Source organism: Oratosquilla oratoria, chromosome 6, assembly GCF_046742065.1.
Source record: "Oratosquilla oratoria isolate Oo_2021 chromosome 6, ASM4674206v1, whole genome shotgun sequence".
NCBI classification, from domain to species: domain Eukaryota; kingdom Metazoa; phylum Arthropoda; class Malacostraca; order Stomatopoda; family Squillidae; genus Oratosquilla; species Oratosquilla oratoria.
In genome coordinates this window covers 71,353,983-71,372,529 of record NC_134782.1, presented here as the reverse complement: position 1 = coordinate 71,372,529, position 18,547 = coordinate 71,353,983, and the positions used below count along the sequence as shown (strand labels likewise).

Sequence of the window (18,547 nt, the reverse complement as noted above, 5' to 3'; positions counted from 1 at the left end):
TAGTTTGATAAAATGTATTCAATAGTTTTTGTTCCCCAGACTCTAAACTTTCATTTCATACCAAGCTGAATGATGTGGAAGGGTTTTCCATTAAGTAATTAGAGCTTCACTAGAGCTCACTATATCTTCATTAAATATTCACTATGCCTTATGTATACATGGGAGGAACACAATACCCTGAGGAATTATACACTAATGTAAAGGGTAATTATACCTACATTCATTAAATACATATTTGAAAATTTAATTTCACCTGCTTTATAAAGCAATGTGACACTCCCTTAAGTTAAAATAACTTGACCATAGGTATGATGCTTGGGTCGTCTCCCATGGAAGTCTAAGAAGCTTTGGACTGTTGTCTGTTTTTGTTTTGCATTTCGTAGGGGCTAGCTCTTGTGTCACAAGCTAACATATGGTTGTCAGAACTCCTTTTGTGTTTACCTAGTTGTATCTTATGGGAAGGAGAGCTACACTCGTGGTGTCCCGTCTTTGTATCTTGCAGTATCTAGTTTCCTCTTAAATTCATGTATGGTTTTTGCACAAACTATTGTTTTGTCCAATTTGTTCTGTGGGAAATAGAGTTAATAGAGAGCTTGGACCTGGTTTTGAAATTAAGTGCAAGCCATTTGTAAGGATCTTCATAGGTTTTGAAGATGGATGGCAGAGAGATGGTTTCTCTGATGTCCATCTGTCAGGACCACTGTTAGCAGGTACCTACTGTTGGTTCCAACTTTTTTTTATATTGTGATATTTTTCTGTTTTCAGTTCTCTGCCCTTCCTCCAAATTATGATGCTGTGTACTTGGAACTGTCCCGAAGAGGTGCTCGCGTTCTTGCCCTTGGTAGGAAAGAACTTGGCAAACTGTCACACACAGAGGTAAGAGAGGGCTTGCAGAGTGTATAAGCCATACATGTGCCAAAATTGACATGATGCTGCAAAGGGAAGAAGTTTAATGAGGTATTTGTTGAACTTCTTATTTCATAAAGTTTCCTTGAACTTAGATGATATTGTGTGGTGTTTTATGTCCTCAGCTGTGGGAATTAAGTGTGTGGTAACATGCAATTAGTATTTTAGGGACTGCTTTTAGACATACCAAGAGACCAGAGGCATACATCATAAGAACATAAGAATGAAGGAGACTGCAAGAGATCATAAGGCCTACACTAGGCAGTTCTATGCCCATTACCACCTATGATCCCCATCTATAAAGTTATCTAACCTTCTTTTTTAGCAACCAATAGTTTTAGCTCTCCCTACATGGATACTTAGTTGTTTCCATTCATTAACCACTCTATTGGTAAACCAGTTCTTGCCTATTTCCATCTTAAATCTAAATTTGTCCAATTTAAATCCATTAATGTGAGTTCTGCCCCATTTTCTTAATAGACATCTTTCAAATGTCATTTTGACTTCAAATAGATACCTTCACAGAAAGGTATTGCTCGAAAACTCAGAAAGCTTCAGTATAAACCCAACAATCCATCTGTTCCTATCAACTTCCTGTCTTCATGTACATGCATGTTTATATGTATATTCTTACATTGATACAATTCATATTTATGGATGTGTGGGTTGTAGGTTATATTTTGACACACAACTAATGTACTCAAAATTTTTATAGATGTAGTCCTCATTGTTTTTATCTGGCAGGTTAGAGAAATGACAAGAGAGAAACTTGAGCGGGAGTTGACCTTCGCAGGATTTATCATCTTGTCTTGTCCCCTGAAACGTGACTCCAAAGAAGTGATTCGGGAGATCATTCAGTCATCTCATGCTGTTGTAATGATAACAGGCGACAACTCATTAACAGCTTGTCATGTAGCAAAGGAACTCTGCTTCACACAAAAGAAATCTGTTCTGGTATTACAGGTGGGCATACCTTTTTAATTAGAACATAGGTATTCCTTCTATGTGTATTGAATGAGAAAGGTAAATGAATGTCTTTGTGGATTGAAAAATGTCATGAGAAATGTCTTGGAATGAATACAAAGAGAAGATTGTGATTGTGCCTACCACACTGTATGGGGCAGAGACATGGAATTTAAGAAAGGCAGAAAGGAGAAGTTTAGATATGTTTGAGATGATATGCCTGAGAAGTATGGTGGGGGTTACAGGGTTGGATAGAGTGAGAAATGAGTAGGTGAAGAGGAGAGTGGGAGCAGACAGGTAGCTGGAAGATAGGGCTGATGAAAGATTATCAGGATGATTTGGACACATGGAAAGAATTGGTGAAGAAAGATTAGCCAAAGAAGTGTGGAAAACAGAGGTGGATGGAGTGAACTTGAGGGGACAACTGAGAGATGGATGGAGAGGGTGAAAGCAGCTTTGAGCAAGAGGGAAATGTCTGTTGAGCAAGGAAGGGAAAACACAGTGCTGGATATCTGGAATAACTTAGATAAACAGTATGTGCAAACACCATTCAAGATTTTAAGAAAAAACTTGATGCTGAAAGATACAAAGACAGGTCACCACGAGCATAGCTCCCTTCCTGTATAATACAACTAGGTAAATACAAGGGATAGGGGTGAGTAGAGAATGCCTGTGTATGGATGATATTTTGATGCAGCCCAAAGGGATTTCTCCCTATCATCTCATTTGCCTTTTGATATGTACTGAAGGGTTTCTACCCCTGAAAATGGAGGTTGCTGATATTAGCTAGCCACTACCATCTCAGTTCAATCTATATGATGTTTTATATATCTAGGCACTGCATATTATCCACTCCTTCATTAGTATTACCAGTTTGAAACTCTTCTTTACTTTACAGGATTATGGAAATGATGTTTGGGGATGGGAGAGTTTGGACCAGATTGTTAAAGTGGAGGCTGTTCCTAGTCTTTCATCTAAGGAACTTGTTGCTAATTTTCTAAAGAGGTATGACTTCTGTATCACAGGAGAGGTGAGTAAAAAACTGGGATCAGAGGTTTTATTTTATTTTATTTTATTTCTATCTAATTTTATATGTTATTACTATTTATATTTTGTAATGTAAATAAATGCTCACATACATCAGAGGTAGATATGCTTTTAATGATATCAAACACTCAGTTTTGAAATAAGTTTTATGAATTATTATATTTGATAGTACTGTGTGTGTATGTATATTTAGCTATATATATATATATATATATATATATATATATATATATATATATATATATATATATATATATATATATATATATAAGGCATGCCACGGCAGAAGGTACTAAGTGCCAACTTCATTATTTGCCAGAAAACGAGGTTAAAGTCTTGGAATGTTTCGGAAAGGGTTAACCTCTTCACTCCGGGGCACATCGCACGTCTGGCAGCATTAGCTGCCTGACATGCGATGTTGCGTCATAATAATGCATTATAGAAAATAAAGTCAGTGCTCAATCGTTCATTCTCTTTCACCTGTGAATTTTGATAACCATAGAAAATATGATGAAGCCAGTTTAGAGAGAATGGAGGTTACGTAGGTACGACTACAATAAATATAATCAAGATGCCGACGTCGGCATCATCATGTACCCACTTGCTCCTCATGCTGCCTACATAGGCGTCACCGTATGGAAGTGGTTAATAGTTGTACAATAGAGCTAGAGTAAAGTTGTATACACCAAATGAAAGCCCTGAAACACACATATAACATGTATTAAAGCAGAGGAAACCACAAATCATCATCTGTAAAAAAAAAAAAAAAAAATCATTAGGGGTATGTAATTTTTTAGTCTGTACCCTCCTATGTTGAATGATTTTGGTGTCTTGGTATCTTGTACTTCTTTCACACAATCTTGAGGTAACACTAACTTTAACTGTATTTATACACATGTTTCCCCCTCCCTCCTCCCCCAACTCTTCAATGCCTTTAAGACTCGTACTTCAAAGATCAGACCATATATGTTGTGATCTTACATACACACACACACACACACACACCGTTCTGCCTGTGCTTATCCCCCCACCAAGTCACCAAGGAGTCGCTTAGGAAAATGTACCGTTGTAATCGATAGGATTTTGGACCTCGCAGGATGGTGCAGGAAGGGTATTATCTTCACCATAATGTAGATCGAGACCAGGAGCAACTGATGAGACAAAAAATGCCATTATGCCCTTTGTGGCACTTAGTGCCCTTCTGCCGTGGTGCACCTCGTATATATATATACAGGTAAACGTCGACTTACGATGGCCGCGACTTACGATTGTTCGACTTTACGATGACGACGACGATATGATAATTTAACCCCTTCCATACGGTGCCGCACACGTAGGCGTCATGAGGAGCAAGTGGATTCGCGACGCTGCCATATCGGCGTCTCGATTATATTTATTGTAGTCGCCCCTGTGTTTTTACATTCGCTCAAATGATTCATTCTCTGTGGTTTTCAAAATTCGCGGGTGAAAGAGAGAACGATCGATATAAGCGGTGACTATATTTTATGATGCGAGTATTATTACGTCACGTCGTACGGCTGGCATTGGCTGCTGCCCGCGAGATTTAAGTTTCGTACTGAAAATACATATTATAGTGTTTGAATATGGTAAAAAGGATAAAAATAATTAAATAAACTACTGTACATGTTTAATAGGCTATATTCAGTATCTCTGGTGGTTAATATACAGGTAGGCTAGGTACAGTGACCACGGAACAGAGTGGGGATCGACTTACGATGAGATCGTCTTACGATGGCTCTATCGAAACCTAATGCCATCGTAAGTCGACGTTTACCTGTATATATATATATATATATATACCGAGAGTTGACACCTTGACAGGGTGGATAGGCTTGAGAATCTTAATGACTACAAAAGCTGTGTCAATAGAGAAAATTTCTGCAGGGTCACCCATATTGAACAGGTTTTGTCAGAAAGATCATACAAAGAGCAGCTCACACACACAGTCACAGGACTCGCTGCAAACTGGCATGTCCCTGATGGCGAACAGGGAAATTCCTCATAGATATATGGGATACCATCCTAATGACAGCGTGGACCATTGGGCACCCTATGGATATAGGGCTTCACTGAATATAATAAGGTGACACCAGAGAAGTATCTCACCAGAAACCAGTTAGCACGGAGGTGAGATTACTGCCAACCCACCTTCATAGCAAATATGAACAGCACAACAAAAACAAAGCCAGGCGTTCCTGTTGGATCATCATCTCCTAAATGTCCAACCGCATTGCCTCGTGTGCTCACAGGCAGTGTGCCATCGAATGTGAGTCAGCACTGTCCAAACAGATCCAAGTCTTGGACATTAAACAACATGAAGAAAATGAAGATTTATATTTACAATGTAAGAAGTCTCTCAGAAGATCACAGTTTGGAGAGTTTAATGGAAGAACTAGACAACATCAAGTGGGACATCGTAGGACTGAGCAAAGTCTGAAGAGCAGAAGAAAAGCTGATACAATTACAAGATGGGCACCACCTGTTCTACTAGATATAAGGACAAAGAAAGATCTAGTGGAGTAGGATTCTTGATCAACTGAGAGGTTGCTGGTAATGTCAAATTCAGTAGTTTGTCAGACAGGGTAGCTTGGATTGTGATTAGGTTGTGTAAAAGGTACATTCTAAAAATAGTTCAAGTTTATGCACCAACTTCACAGAGTTCAGACAATGAAATTGAGTCCTATGATGATTTAAGTCAGGTAATGGATCAAGAAAAAAGTAAAAAGTAAGGGCACATTGGTAATAGGTGACTTTAATGCCAAAGTGGGAAAGAAGATGGGAGATGAGACATGCATTGGTAAGTTTGGAGTAGGTGAAAGAAATGACAGAGGCGAGATGTTAGTAAATTTTGCAGAGAACTACAACATAAGTATAATGAACGCTTTCTTCCAAAAGCGTGTAGGTCATAAATGGACATGGAGAAGTCCAAATGGAACAACAAAGAACAAAATAGACTTCATATTAGGAGACGAGAGCAAAAGCGTTAGCAATGTTACGGTGATAAATAAAGTCAACATAGGTAGTGACCATAGAATGGTAGGTTGCACAGCTAAATTCAATTTCAGAGCCGAGAGAAATAAACTAATTTTAAGAAAGAAAATAAGCCTTGCAAAGGTTAAGGATAATAAGAAATTTCAGTTAGAAATTAAAAATAGATTCGAAACTCTAAGAACTAAGGAGGACAGCGTGGAAGATATTAATTTAAATTTAGTGAACATCATTAGGAAATTGGCAGAGAGAGTAGGAAGTACAAAAAACATTAGAGAAAAATACTCCAAAGCTACAAATGACCTAATTAAAAAAGACCATGCAGATACAAAGCAGGAGAGATGAAATAGAAAGAGTAGAACTAAACAAGCTTATCAACAAAAGGCAGAGGTTAGAGAAAAGAAAGAGAAACATGGATGAAATAGAGGAAACTATTTGGAAAGTTAAAAGTATTAAAGTGACCGAGTGCAGACATGCTTTAGGAAGACAGCAAATGATATGTTTGAAAGATAGAAGTGGAGAAATAATTAGATGCAGGGACAGAATGGTAAGAAGAGTAGAAGAATTTTACCAAGAGCTTTACTCATTGAAGACCGTAGTTGAGTCAGTAAATTCCTGTGTAGACGTTAGTAGTGTACCAGAGATTACAAAGGAAAAAGTAGAATTTGCTCTAAATACTATGAAACAAGGAAAAGCAACTGGGGAAGATGGCATATCAATAGATCTATTGAAAGACTCAGGTAAATTAGTTCATATTAAACTAGTTGAGTTGTACACCCAGTGCTTACGTCAAGAAAGCATTCCTGATACGTGGTGCAATGCTATAGTGATTTTGCCTTATAAGGGACCTTAATAACTATCGACCAATTAGCTTACTATCAAATGTATATAAAGTATTCTCCAAGATCCTTACAAATAGACTAAGTCAAGTTTTAGATGGAAACCAAATGAGAGAACACGCAGGCTTTAGGAGCGGATATTCGACTAAACGCACTTGCAGGCGATAAACCAACTAATCGAGAAAATGACAGAATACAATATACCTCTGTGGTTAGCTTTTCTAGACTACAAGAAGGCCTGTAACTTGGTAGAACAAATAGCAATACTAAACTCGCTACGCAAGCAGGGTACAATTGAACAGATCGTAATAGTTTTAGAAAAGATTTATGCGAAAGGTACCACTATAATTCGACTACATAAAGATACAGAAAAGATCAAGATCGAGAAAGGAGTATGGCAAGGCGATACAATTTCACCCAAATTATTTACAGCTTGTTTGGAAGATATTTTCAGGAGATTGAGTTGGAAAAAGAAAGGTTTAAAGATTAATGACAAATATTTCAACCACCTAAGATTTGTGGATGACATTATTCTTATTTCAGTAAAAGCAGAAGACTTGCAAGATATGCTGAGTGATCTAAACAAGGAAAGTCTCAAAGTAGGTTTAAAAATGAATAAAGTAAAACCAAAGTAATGTTCAACACAAAAGTTCAAAGTAAAGAGAATGTAATTGATGGTGAGAGTCTTGAAGAAGTTGAGGAGTATAATTATTTAGGGCAGGTGGTGAAAGTGACAAAAGATCATTATAATGAAATAAAAAGATGAATTACAATTGGTTAGAAAGTGTTTGGTAAGTATAATAGAATCCTGAGAGGCTCTCTACCTTTATGTTTGAAACATAAAGTTTACAATCAATGCATTCTGCCAGCAATAATCTACGGGTGTGAGACTTGGAAACTAACAAAGGCAATGGAAACAAATCTAAGGACAGCACAGAGGAGAATGGAGAGATCCTGGTATAGTCCTATAGTGATTTTGATTCATAAAAAAGGAGACCAGAAGGACCTTAGTAACTACCAACTGAATAGCTTGCTATCAAATGTATATAAAGTAGTCTCCAAGATCCTTACAAATAGACTAAGCCAAGTTTTAGATGAAAACCAACCAAGAGAACAGGCAGGCTTTTGAAGTTGATATTTGACTCTAGATCAGTGGTTCTTAACCTGGGGTACCTGTACCCCCAAGGGGTACAAAACCTTAAACCTGGGGGTATGAGACATGATAGCCCCAGTGCAATGGTACTGTATATTTACAATGAGAAAGCAAATAAGGTTTGTATCACTCATCTTTTCATATATTTGCATTGTATTTGTATCGGATGGGGGTACGAGGAAATTGTCTGAGATATCAAGGGGTAGGGGCACTGGAAAAGCCTAAGAACCACTGCTCTGGATCATTTGCAGGCAATGAACCAACTAATTGAAGAAACAACAGTATAATATACCTCTTTGTTTAGCGTTTGTAGATTACAAGAAGGCATTTGACTCGGTAGAACAAATAGCAATAATAAACTCATTACACAAGTATGGTACAGAGGAATAAAACACCTGGAAGAAATCACTACACTCACTATCCGAGTTACAACCTAGATCAGTTCCGACCAACCGGTCGTAAGTCAAAACGGTCGTAACTTGGACCGTATACATTCGAGGTGTATACTCAAGGACATATGATGCAGAGCGTAAATCCAGCTCAAATGTTTCATTTGTGCCCTCATTGTAGAACATTCTCAGTGTATGCAAAATATCCAACTCTTTGATTGTTATACTAAATAATAAATTAATAATAATAAATTAATAGGATTGGGTAAAGAAAGAAAATATATTACACAGGATTCTTATTAGAGACCGAAAATACAAATTAACACAAAAGATACAAAATATAAAGAATAGAAAATATGCATGTAAAAAACAAAAAAATTAAAATCCACTTTTTGGTTGCACGTCATCTACACTTTCTTCGTGCATACAGTCGAGGGAAAGATCAGGCAGTAGGTCTGGCGAGGCAGCATGGGAGATCCGTTGGTATCCGCTGGTCGAGGCATAATTAATAAAAAGTGGTTGAAGTAATAAAGGCTTAATAACATTTAAGATAATTCCCTCAAATGTACATGAAAACAAGTACAAGATTCGCTTCTATGCACTGAGCTCAATCGTCGCCTCCCATGCGAAAACGTTCAGTCTCTCTTCGTAAGAAAACGATAATCATAGCATAACGTTATTTCATCAAATAAATATTTTATGCATGGAATAGTACAGTGAGATATATTGTCTTATTGAATATAAGATATTATACTTCAGAACTCCAGGAATATCATAGACTTGGGTTAAAGCTATTTGTATCCATGTTCGTACACTACAGCTTTCGACTTTCGACCAATAGAGAACTCGAACCAGAATGAAAAGTACGAATGCAGGACTACTGTAAACCGACTCTCTGTCTTGGCTTTCGGGGAAGCGTGTATCACCGATCTGGCAAAACTGCCCTTTCTGACTATTCCCACCTGCCCTGATTATCGGTGGGAACTGGGAATCGAAATACATTCCAATTCAAGTAAAATTATGGTATATGGTAGACATCATATGGTAGATGGTAGACACACACTAAATTATGGTAGAAATACCATAATTATGGCAGACAGTGCAACCTTGGTGAGATGCTGTGCTGTGCTGCCGTGACTGTCGTACGGGATACTGGACGCCACGTGCAAACATACAGTAAACTCATAATATGTGCATGTAGGCATCTGCTGAATGTGGTCGTAAGTACGGGTGGACGTAAGTCGCACAGGTTGTAACTCGGATAGTGAGTGTATGATAAACCCGAGACAATTTGGATTCAGACAAGGAAGATCATGTGCCACAAACTTAATCTGTTTCTACTCAAATATAATAGATATGATACAAGAAAGGGATGGATGGGCTGATTGTGCTTTCCTAGACTTACCAAAAGCCTTCGACAAAGTAACACACAAAAAATTATTAAAAAAAAAAAAAAAAAAATGGAAAACATAGAAGGGATACAAAGTAAATTACTAAACTGGATGGAGGATTTCTTGCAAGGCAGAAAAATGAGAGTAGTGCTTAGAGAAAAGAGTTTAGCTTGGGAGGTGATTAGTGTAGTTCCACAGGGATCAGTATTGGCTCCAATAATGTTCACTATTTATGTGAATGTCATGGATGAAGATTTGGATTGTTACATTAGCTTCTTTGCAGATGATGCTAAATTGCTGAGGAAAGTGAATACTGAAACGGATTGTGAATCACTACAGAGAGACCTAAATGAGGTTTGGAAATGGAGCCAAAAGTGGAAAGTAGACTTCAGCATAAAGAAATGTAGCATAATGTAGTTTGGAAAAGTAAAAAAAGAATATCAGGACTATATAAAATTGGAACAAAGGAAGTAAAGAAAGTGGGATCTAAAAAAGATCTGGGAGTAATTATCTCAAATGACATGTCCCCTGATAAAAAAGATGAACAAAATTGTTAGAGAATCTTACAAGTTGCTAAGGTCAATAAAGGTGGCTTTTACCTAATTAGGTGAAGAAATGGTTAAAAAAATACTAGTCACACTGATAAGGCCTAGGCTAGAGTATGCTGCAACACTATGGTCACCCAATACCAAAAAGAATATAAAGAAAATTGAACAAATCCAGAGAGCAGCCACGAAAAAGGCCCCAACACTTTCAAACCTGTCATGAGGAGAGACTGGCTAAATTGAAATTACCGACTTTGGAACAAAGAAGAGAAAGAGGAGACCTGCTGACCATTTACAGAATCATGAAAGGGAGGACTTATTAAATTGGGATAAGGTGAAATACAAGGGGACATGATAACAAACTCAAAAAGGATAGTTATAGAAGAGACCTATAAAAAAAAAAAAAAAACAGTTTTCCACACATAGTGGTGGATATCTGGAACAAACGGGATAAAACAATAGTGTGTGCAAAAACTGTACCTGAATTTAAGAGCAAACTAGACACTGCAAGATACAAAGAAGGGACACCATGAGCATAGCTCCCTTCCCATAAGATACAGCTAGGTAAATACATATTTATACATCTACAGGTAGTTGTCGACTTACGACCGAGTTCGGTTCCGACAGACAGGTCGTAAGTCGATCTGGACACAAGTCGGTCTATATATATATGTATATATATATATATATATATATACAGTATATATTACCCTTTATATAATATATATATATATTATATATATATTGTATATTTAGCATACTGAAATAATCTTAGCATCTTTGAACTATGTTGTATAGTATTTTTAACCTTTTTATAATTTCATCTGATTTTCTTTGGGAAACGTAGCCTAGGCCTAAGCATATTGAATAAAATCCTATCATCTTTGACCTATGATATTTAATACTGTATTTGTTAACCTTTGTATTATTTTACCATCAGACATTCTTTAGGAAACGTATGCATACTGAATAAAATCTTATTATCTTTGAGCTACGTTGTTTAGTATTCATTAACTTTTTATAATTTTTGTTAGGAAACGTAGCCTAGGCCTACACATACTGAATAAAGTCCTGTCATCTTTGACCTACTAATCCTTTTTTGTTGGTTACATTAAAATCATTGTAAAGCAAAATTAGGGGAAAATTTTTTTCGAAACATTCTTTTCGTTTACGTACTGTACCGAAAATATTGTTATCGACAACAGACTAGGCATAAACAAAGTTTTCTGTTACATTTTATTAATCGCAAAACATAAAAATACAAAATGCTGTACCGAACATTTTGTCATCGACAACAGACTAGGCATAAAAAATACTGTTACATTTTATTAATTGCAAAACATAAAAATACAAAATGTAAGGCAAAATTAGGATTTTTTTATTTCAACAAAACACATTCTTTTCGTTTAACCCCTTCCATACGGTGCCGCACACGTAGGCGTCATGAGGAGCAAGTGGATTCGCGACGCTGCCATATCGGCGTCTTGATTATATTTATTGTAGTCGCCCCTGTGTTTTTACATTCTTCCAAATGTGCCCTGAATCCCATTCTCTGTGGTTTTCAAAATTCGCGGGTGAAAGAGAGAACGATCGATATAAGCGGTGACTATATTTTATGATGCGAGTATTATTATGACACGTCGTACGGCTGGCATTGGCTGCTGCCCGCGAGATTTAAGTCCGGAGTGAAGTGGTTAAGTACTGTACCGAACATATTATCAACAACAAACTAGTCTAGGCATAAAAAGTTTTGTTATATTTTATTAATTGCAAAACATATAAAAATACAAAATGCAATGCAAAATTAGGAAACATTTTACTTCAAACAAACAAAATGAAAGAATATTTAGCTGGCTGGGATGCTGACACTGCCGGCAGCCTGCCAAAACTATCGTACTCGCGTCTCGCAGTGTGCGGAGTAATGTACTGCACTGCCAGGCATAACATTGCAATTCTATTACTCTATTAAATGTTAAGGGAGAGCGACTGGAGGAAGTGGATAGTTTTAGATACTTGGGTGCAAGTGTAGCAGGAAAAGGTGGAGTGAAGGTGGAGGTAGAATGTAGATTGAGAGAAGCGAGTAAATGCCTTGGTGGTTTAAAGAGTGTAATGAGGAATAGACATTTGGGAATGGATGCGAAGAGGAGACTGTATGAAGGAGTGATTGTGCCAACAGCACTGTATGGGGCAGAAACGTGGAACATAAGAGAAGAAGAGAGAAGGAGTTTGAATGTGTTTGAGATGAGGTGTCTGAGAAGTATGGTGGGGGTTACTAGGCTAGATAGAGTGAGAAATGAGGAGTTGAGGAGGAGAACAGGGGTGAAAAAGGATTTGGGAGATAGGGTTGATGAAAGAATATTAGGATGGTTTGGACACATGGAAAGAATGAGTGAAGAAAGACTAGTAAAAGAGGTATGGAAGGCAGATGTGGAGGGAGTGAACATGAGGGGACGTCCTAGGATGAGGTGGATGGATGGGGTGAAGGGGGCTTTGGGGAAGAGGGGAATGTCTGTTGAGGAAGGAAGGGAGAGGACGGAAGACAGAGGTGAGTGGAGAATGGTTGTATATGGATGATGTTGTGACTGCATGAGGAGGAATGGGCGGGGAAGTGGGGGGTGGGGTAGTATGTGTGAGTAAATTTTGACGCAGCCCGAAGGGATTTCTCCCCGTCCTCGCCTTATATGCAAAGGGGGACGGAGAGGGGGGGTCGCCGATTAAATGAAGCGGCCTCGCTGTGGATGTACTGTGTCTTGCGACACTGCTTCTGACCCAGGGCGGTGGGCAGGGTGCAGGGATGACCCGTCATCCAGGAGGTGCTCAGATGAGAGGAAGGGTGGGAGGGGTGTGGAGTGTATTTAGGGATGAAATGGGTGGGAGTGTTTTTATGCCTTTCCCTTTTTGGCTACCTCCCTTGGAAGGGGGAAAAAGCCTTGGTATATGTATGTATGTATTAAATGTTAGATATTATTGCACCATCTCGTGGTCGTAAAGTCGATCAGTCGTAAGTCGCATAGGTTGTAAGTCGACGACTACCTGTATATGGAAAGCTGTAGTTTTCACATCCTTTTAACATTGTTTATATACATAAGTATATTCTTATATACATGAATGTATATTATTATTAATGTTATTATCAATAATATTATTATTATTATTGTTGTTATTATTCTAGGGGTTAACATGGTTGCAGCAAAAGAACTATGGCTTTTTCTGCAAGATTCTGCCTTATGTCAGGGTATTTGCACGAGTTGCTCCCAAGCAGAAGGAATTTGTCATTACAACTTACAAAAGTCTTGGGTATACAGCTCTTATGTGTGGAGATGGTACCAATGATGTTGGAGCCCTCAAACATGCACACTGTGGTAACTTTTTAGTGTATCATTTTGGTTTTATGTGAATATTAATGGAAGAAATGAAGCTGGGGCATCTTGGAATTTAGATATTATAGAGCTTGGTGGTTGTCATAGAAAGGTGGGACTGTAATGAAATAAAGAGAATGTTATATTATATATATATATAATTTTTTTTTTTTTTTTTTTTTTTTTTTTTTTTTTGTGTGTGTGTGTGTGTGTGTGTGTGTGTGTGTGTGTGTGTGTGTGTGTGTGTGTGTGTGTAATAAAAGGGAGGAAAGTTTTATTAGGTAATATGTGTTGTAGTGTGATGAAGGGCTCAATACCCATTATTTTTACACCTACAGCATCCAGTAATGATTTCTTGAAGTTGTAATTCTACATAAAGCACATTTGTTCTACACAGGTGTTGCTATCTTGTCCAATGCTCCAGAACGACCACCACAGAAGAAGAAAAAAGGTGATGAATCCAATAATGGTATGACTCCTGCTGTGTCAGAAAAGTTGGAAGCTGCCAAGAAACTAGCACGCAAAGTGGAGAAGCACAAAGCACAGTCACAGCCCACTAGCAACACACGTCCCAATCCACAGCAGGTGATATTTGAATTAGTTTTTCAGTTATTTTTTATCCTGCATTAAAAGCTAAACATTCATACATACATACACCTAAAGGGCCTTCTTTATAAGGGATACATACATATGTATATATGCACATACACCAAAACACTCTTTCCTCCATGTAAGGGGGATGGCCAAAGCAAGGATTCACCTATCCTTCATCCATCCCACAGTCAAACATGGACAAATGTTGTTCATTGTCATCTCATATTAAATGAATTCCACCTTATCTTGCCCAAGGATGAATTTGTCAGGGTTGAGTATGATATCATGTGTTGTACATAAGAACAGAATAAAGGAGACTGCAAGAGACCATAAGGCCTACACTAGGCAGCTCCGTATCCATCACCACCTGTCATCCCCATCCATAAAGTTGTCTAATCATTTTTTAAAACAACTGATAGTTTCAGCGCTTATTACATGGTTACTAAGTTTATTCCATTCATCGACCACCCTATTAGTAAACCAATTCTTGCCTATTTCCTTCTTAAATCTAAATTTGTCCAGTTTATACCCATTACTGCGAGTCCTGCCCTGTTGTTTTATTATGATGACCTTGTTTGCTTCACCCTTGTTATAGCCTTTGATCCACTTGAACACTTCTATTAGATCACCCCGCACTCTTAAGTCTTTCCAGAGAGTGTAAGTTTAGGTGCCTAAGCCTCTCTTCGTAAGGCAAATTTCCGAGTCCATGTATCATTTTGGTCATTCTTCTCTGTACTGATTCTAGTGAATTTATGTCCATTTTGTAGGACAGAGACCAAAACTGTACCACATAGTCAAGGATGGGTCTAACTATCGCTAGGTAGAGTTTAATAATTACCTCTGCACTTCTATTCGTTACCGTCCTAGCAATGAAGCCTAATGCGCTGTTAGCTTTATTTCTGGTGCTAATGCACTGCTTCCTGGTTTTGAGGTCGTACACACCAGAACACCCAAGTCCCTCTCGCACTCAGATTTTTCTAAAAACGTGTTATCTAAATTGTATCTATTTTCGGGGTTGTGTAGCCCTACGTTTAACACGCTACACTTAGAGATATTGAAGTTCATTTGCCATTTCACCGACCATGTTAACAATTTATTAAGATCATCCTGCAGAATCTCTGCGTCGTCTCCTGACCTAATTAGGCGTCCTATTTTAGTGTCGTCTGCAAACTTACTAACATCACTATTTATCCCATCATCTAAGTTGTTTATGTACATAATGAACAATAAGGGACCCAGCACCGAGCCCTGGGGGACCCCGCTAGTAACATTGCCCCACCTAGATTGTATTCCATTTATGGTGACCCGCTGTTTTCTGTTACTAATCCAAGCTCTAATCCATTCTAACACTTTTCCTCCTATGGCATGGGCTTTGATTTTATTTAGTAGTCTCCGGTGTGGTACCTTGTCGAACGCTTTGATAAAGTCAAGGTAAATAACATCGTAATTTTCATTGTTATCTGATGCCTTATATACTTAAGTGTAAAAGGATAGAAGATTTGTCACACTTAACTTACCCTTGGAGAAACCATGCTGTGAATCACGAATTAAATTATGTCCTTCGATGTGTTCTCTGAGTCTATTTACTATTATTGATTCAAGCATTTTTCCTATAACCGATGTCAAACTGATTGGCCTGTAGTTGCATATAGACGATCTATCTCCCTTCTTAAAAACAGGAACAATGTTTGCCTGCCTCCAAGCAGTTGGAACAAAACCAATGTCTACCGATTTATTGAATATTTCAGTTAACTGGTCGCAGATTTCAAATTTACACTCTTTAAGCATTCTTGGAATTATTTCGTCTGTACCCGGAGATTTTGTAGCTTTAAGTCTGTCAATCTGCTTGACTACTTCTTCTTTACTAATGCTGATATTAGATAGACTACTTTCTCCATCCCCTCTGAAAATCGGATCGCAGTCAGGTACTTTATCTAACCTCTCATTAGTAAACACCGATAGAAAATAATTGTTAAACTCCTCACTCGTTTTTTCTTCCGATTCTATCATGGCATTTTCTTCGTTTTTGATTGGTCCCATTCTTTCTTTATTTTTTGTTCTATAGAGGTGAAAGAAACCCTTTGGGTTGGATTTTGCTTTACTGGCCACCTTGATTTCATAATTACATTTCGCTGAACGTGTATTTCTTTTAACCAGCTTTGCTATTTCGTTATGTCTTGATCTAAGGTGTGATTCCCCGTTTTTTATTTTTACGTAAAGTCCTCTTTTCATTCCGATCTCATGTTTCAATCTGTCCGTCATCCATTTGGGAGTATTACTATTTTTCCGTATTGGTTTTAGGGGGATAAATGTGTTTTGTGCATTAATAACTAGATCAGTTAGATTGTTATACATTTCTTTTAAATCGCTGACCTGACTGTTGGGCCCTCGCCCCCAATTGACCTGACCTAAGGTATGCATATTACCCTCCGTGACCCAGACCTCACTCCCAGCCCCTCTCCGAGAACCAAGAATGTTCCAAACGTCCGTATGGCATTTCGTATTCAATTTCAAATAGGTTTTTATATTGTCAAAGTTTGCTTTCCTGAAGTCTGGTACTTGAACGTTATTCGTACATACATACATATACCAAGGCTTTTTCCCCCTTCCAAGGGAGGTAGCCAAAAAGGGAAAGGCATAAAAACACTCCCACCCATTTCATCCCTAAATACGTTATTCGTACTTTGTAATTTATCCCAAATAACATTAAATCTTATTTCTTGATGATCGCTAGAGCCTAGACTATCTCCCACTATTACGCTGCTAATTTGGTGCTCATTATTTGTTAAAATTAAGTCCAGGGTATTTTGTCCCCTTGTAGGATCGGTAATCACTTGTTTTAGGAAATTATCCTGCACCACATCTAGGAATTTCTTCGCTTCATGATCACCTATTAAAGTTTCCCAGTCAATGTTTCTATAATTAAAATCTCCCATGATCACAACATTTTTGTACTGGGATGCTCTGTGAATTTCATGAATCAGGGGATCAGTCTGCTCAGTGCTGAGGTAAGGAGGTCTATACAACACACCAATAATAACTTTCTTATTCTTGCCTATAATCTCTACCCAAATAGATTTCGTACAGTCCTCTTTCTTAATTGAATTGTTGATAATACTTGTGAATAAGAGTTGACACCTTATTCTAGGCTTTATTCAGCTAACAAAACATTACAATCTGAAAAAAAAAAAAATAGAAACAATATAAGTAAACATACCCATTCTAGTCAGGTTAACAAGCACAATTAGTTATAAGTAGACAAAATAATGTAGTGTAACCCATGTGGCAATCATACACACAAAGTTACAAGAAGTTTAGATCACCACATCATGTCTGCCACAGACGTCCATCCATTCACAGACCTGGGAAAAACTGTCAAGGTAGGTGCCCATAGGTTTGTGTCATTGATACACTTAGTTTTGTTGGGTACTGTAGCAACAATCTCATTGAATCATTGGGAATAACCATCACCTGATACACCCTTGTGGTACAGTGCAGTTCCGGTATTGGACATATAGTGTGATGAAGGTAGTTAGGTGACAGTCTTCTTTCTTCAGTAGAATACTGTGGTAGCTGTTTCATGCATCACAGATAGTTTTCTTCAATCCATGAGGTATGGCACATGCTTGATGAAGTGGTGGGTTTCTCTGGTTTCATGAGAGCTCAGTGACTGAAGATCAACGGTGTGGCAGGATTGTCCATTCTTCTTTGGGCACAACACCATTCTGTGACACCATGTAACTGGTTCTCAAACAGGGACTGGTTCATTTACATCCAATCTTATGTCTCTATCAAGACTGGCTTTCACTTCATCTTGCCAATGGAGAGGAACTGGTATTGGAGTGTGGTATGGTACAGGCTTTGCATGGGGATCAACCATCAGGCTTAAGGGTATGCAGTCCCAAGGAAGTAGCTAAGGCTCACAAGTGTTGAGTGTGCTTGAATAATAAAAATCACAGAGGTAGCACTCAAGAATTTCCCTGTTATCTTCAATAGCTTCACATGGTAGCTTCTTTGAGACAGGTGGTGGCATCTGTTGCTTTGAGCAGGCACATTCTACTAGAGCAGGGGTTCCCAAAGTGGTCGATATCGACCCCCAGGGGTCGATGAGACCATCCAAGGGGTCGACCAATAGCCAAGGGGTGAAAAGGGGGGTCAGTAGATTGCTAGGGAGTCAATGAAATCATCCAAGGTGTCAAAAGGGTGTCAGTAGATTGCTAGGGGATCAAAAGGGGTCAGTAAGTTACTATGGGGTCGAAAGGCTGTCTTTAAAAATAAATGGTTAGCATGAAATGATCCTGTTCTCTTCTCATACTGAAAGAGTGAGAATAATCAACCAACCAATATCTAAA

The 18,547-nt window shown here is 38.1% G+C and overlaps 1 protein-coding gene across 1 annotated transcript in view; it reads left to right on the top strand.

Moving 5' to 3' along the window:
* Positions 1-18,547, top strand: part of LOC143026604 (endoplasmic reticulum transmembrane helix translocase) — a 148,190-nt gene that overhangs the window by 97,196 nt on the left and 32,447 nt on the right. The window contains exons 13-17 of the mRNA XM_076187283.1: positions 766-876; positions 1,651-1,869; positions 2,768-2,899; positions 13,415-13,604; positions 13,999-14,186. Of these exons, the coding sequence (XP_076043398.1) occupies positions 766-876; positions 1,651-1,869; positions 2,768-2,899; positions 13,415-13,604; positions 13,999-14,186 (840 nt within the window). The remainder of the gene's footprint in view (positions 1-765; positions 877-1,650; positions 1,870-2,767; positions 2,900-13,414; positions 13,605-13,998; positions 14,187-18,547) is intronic.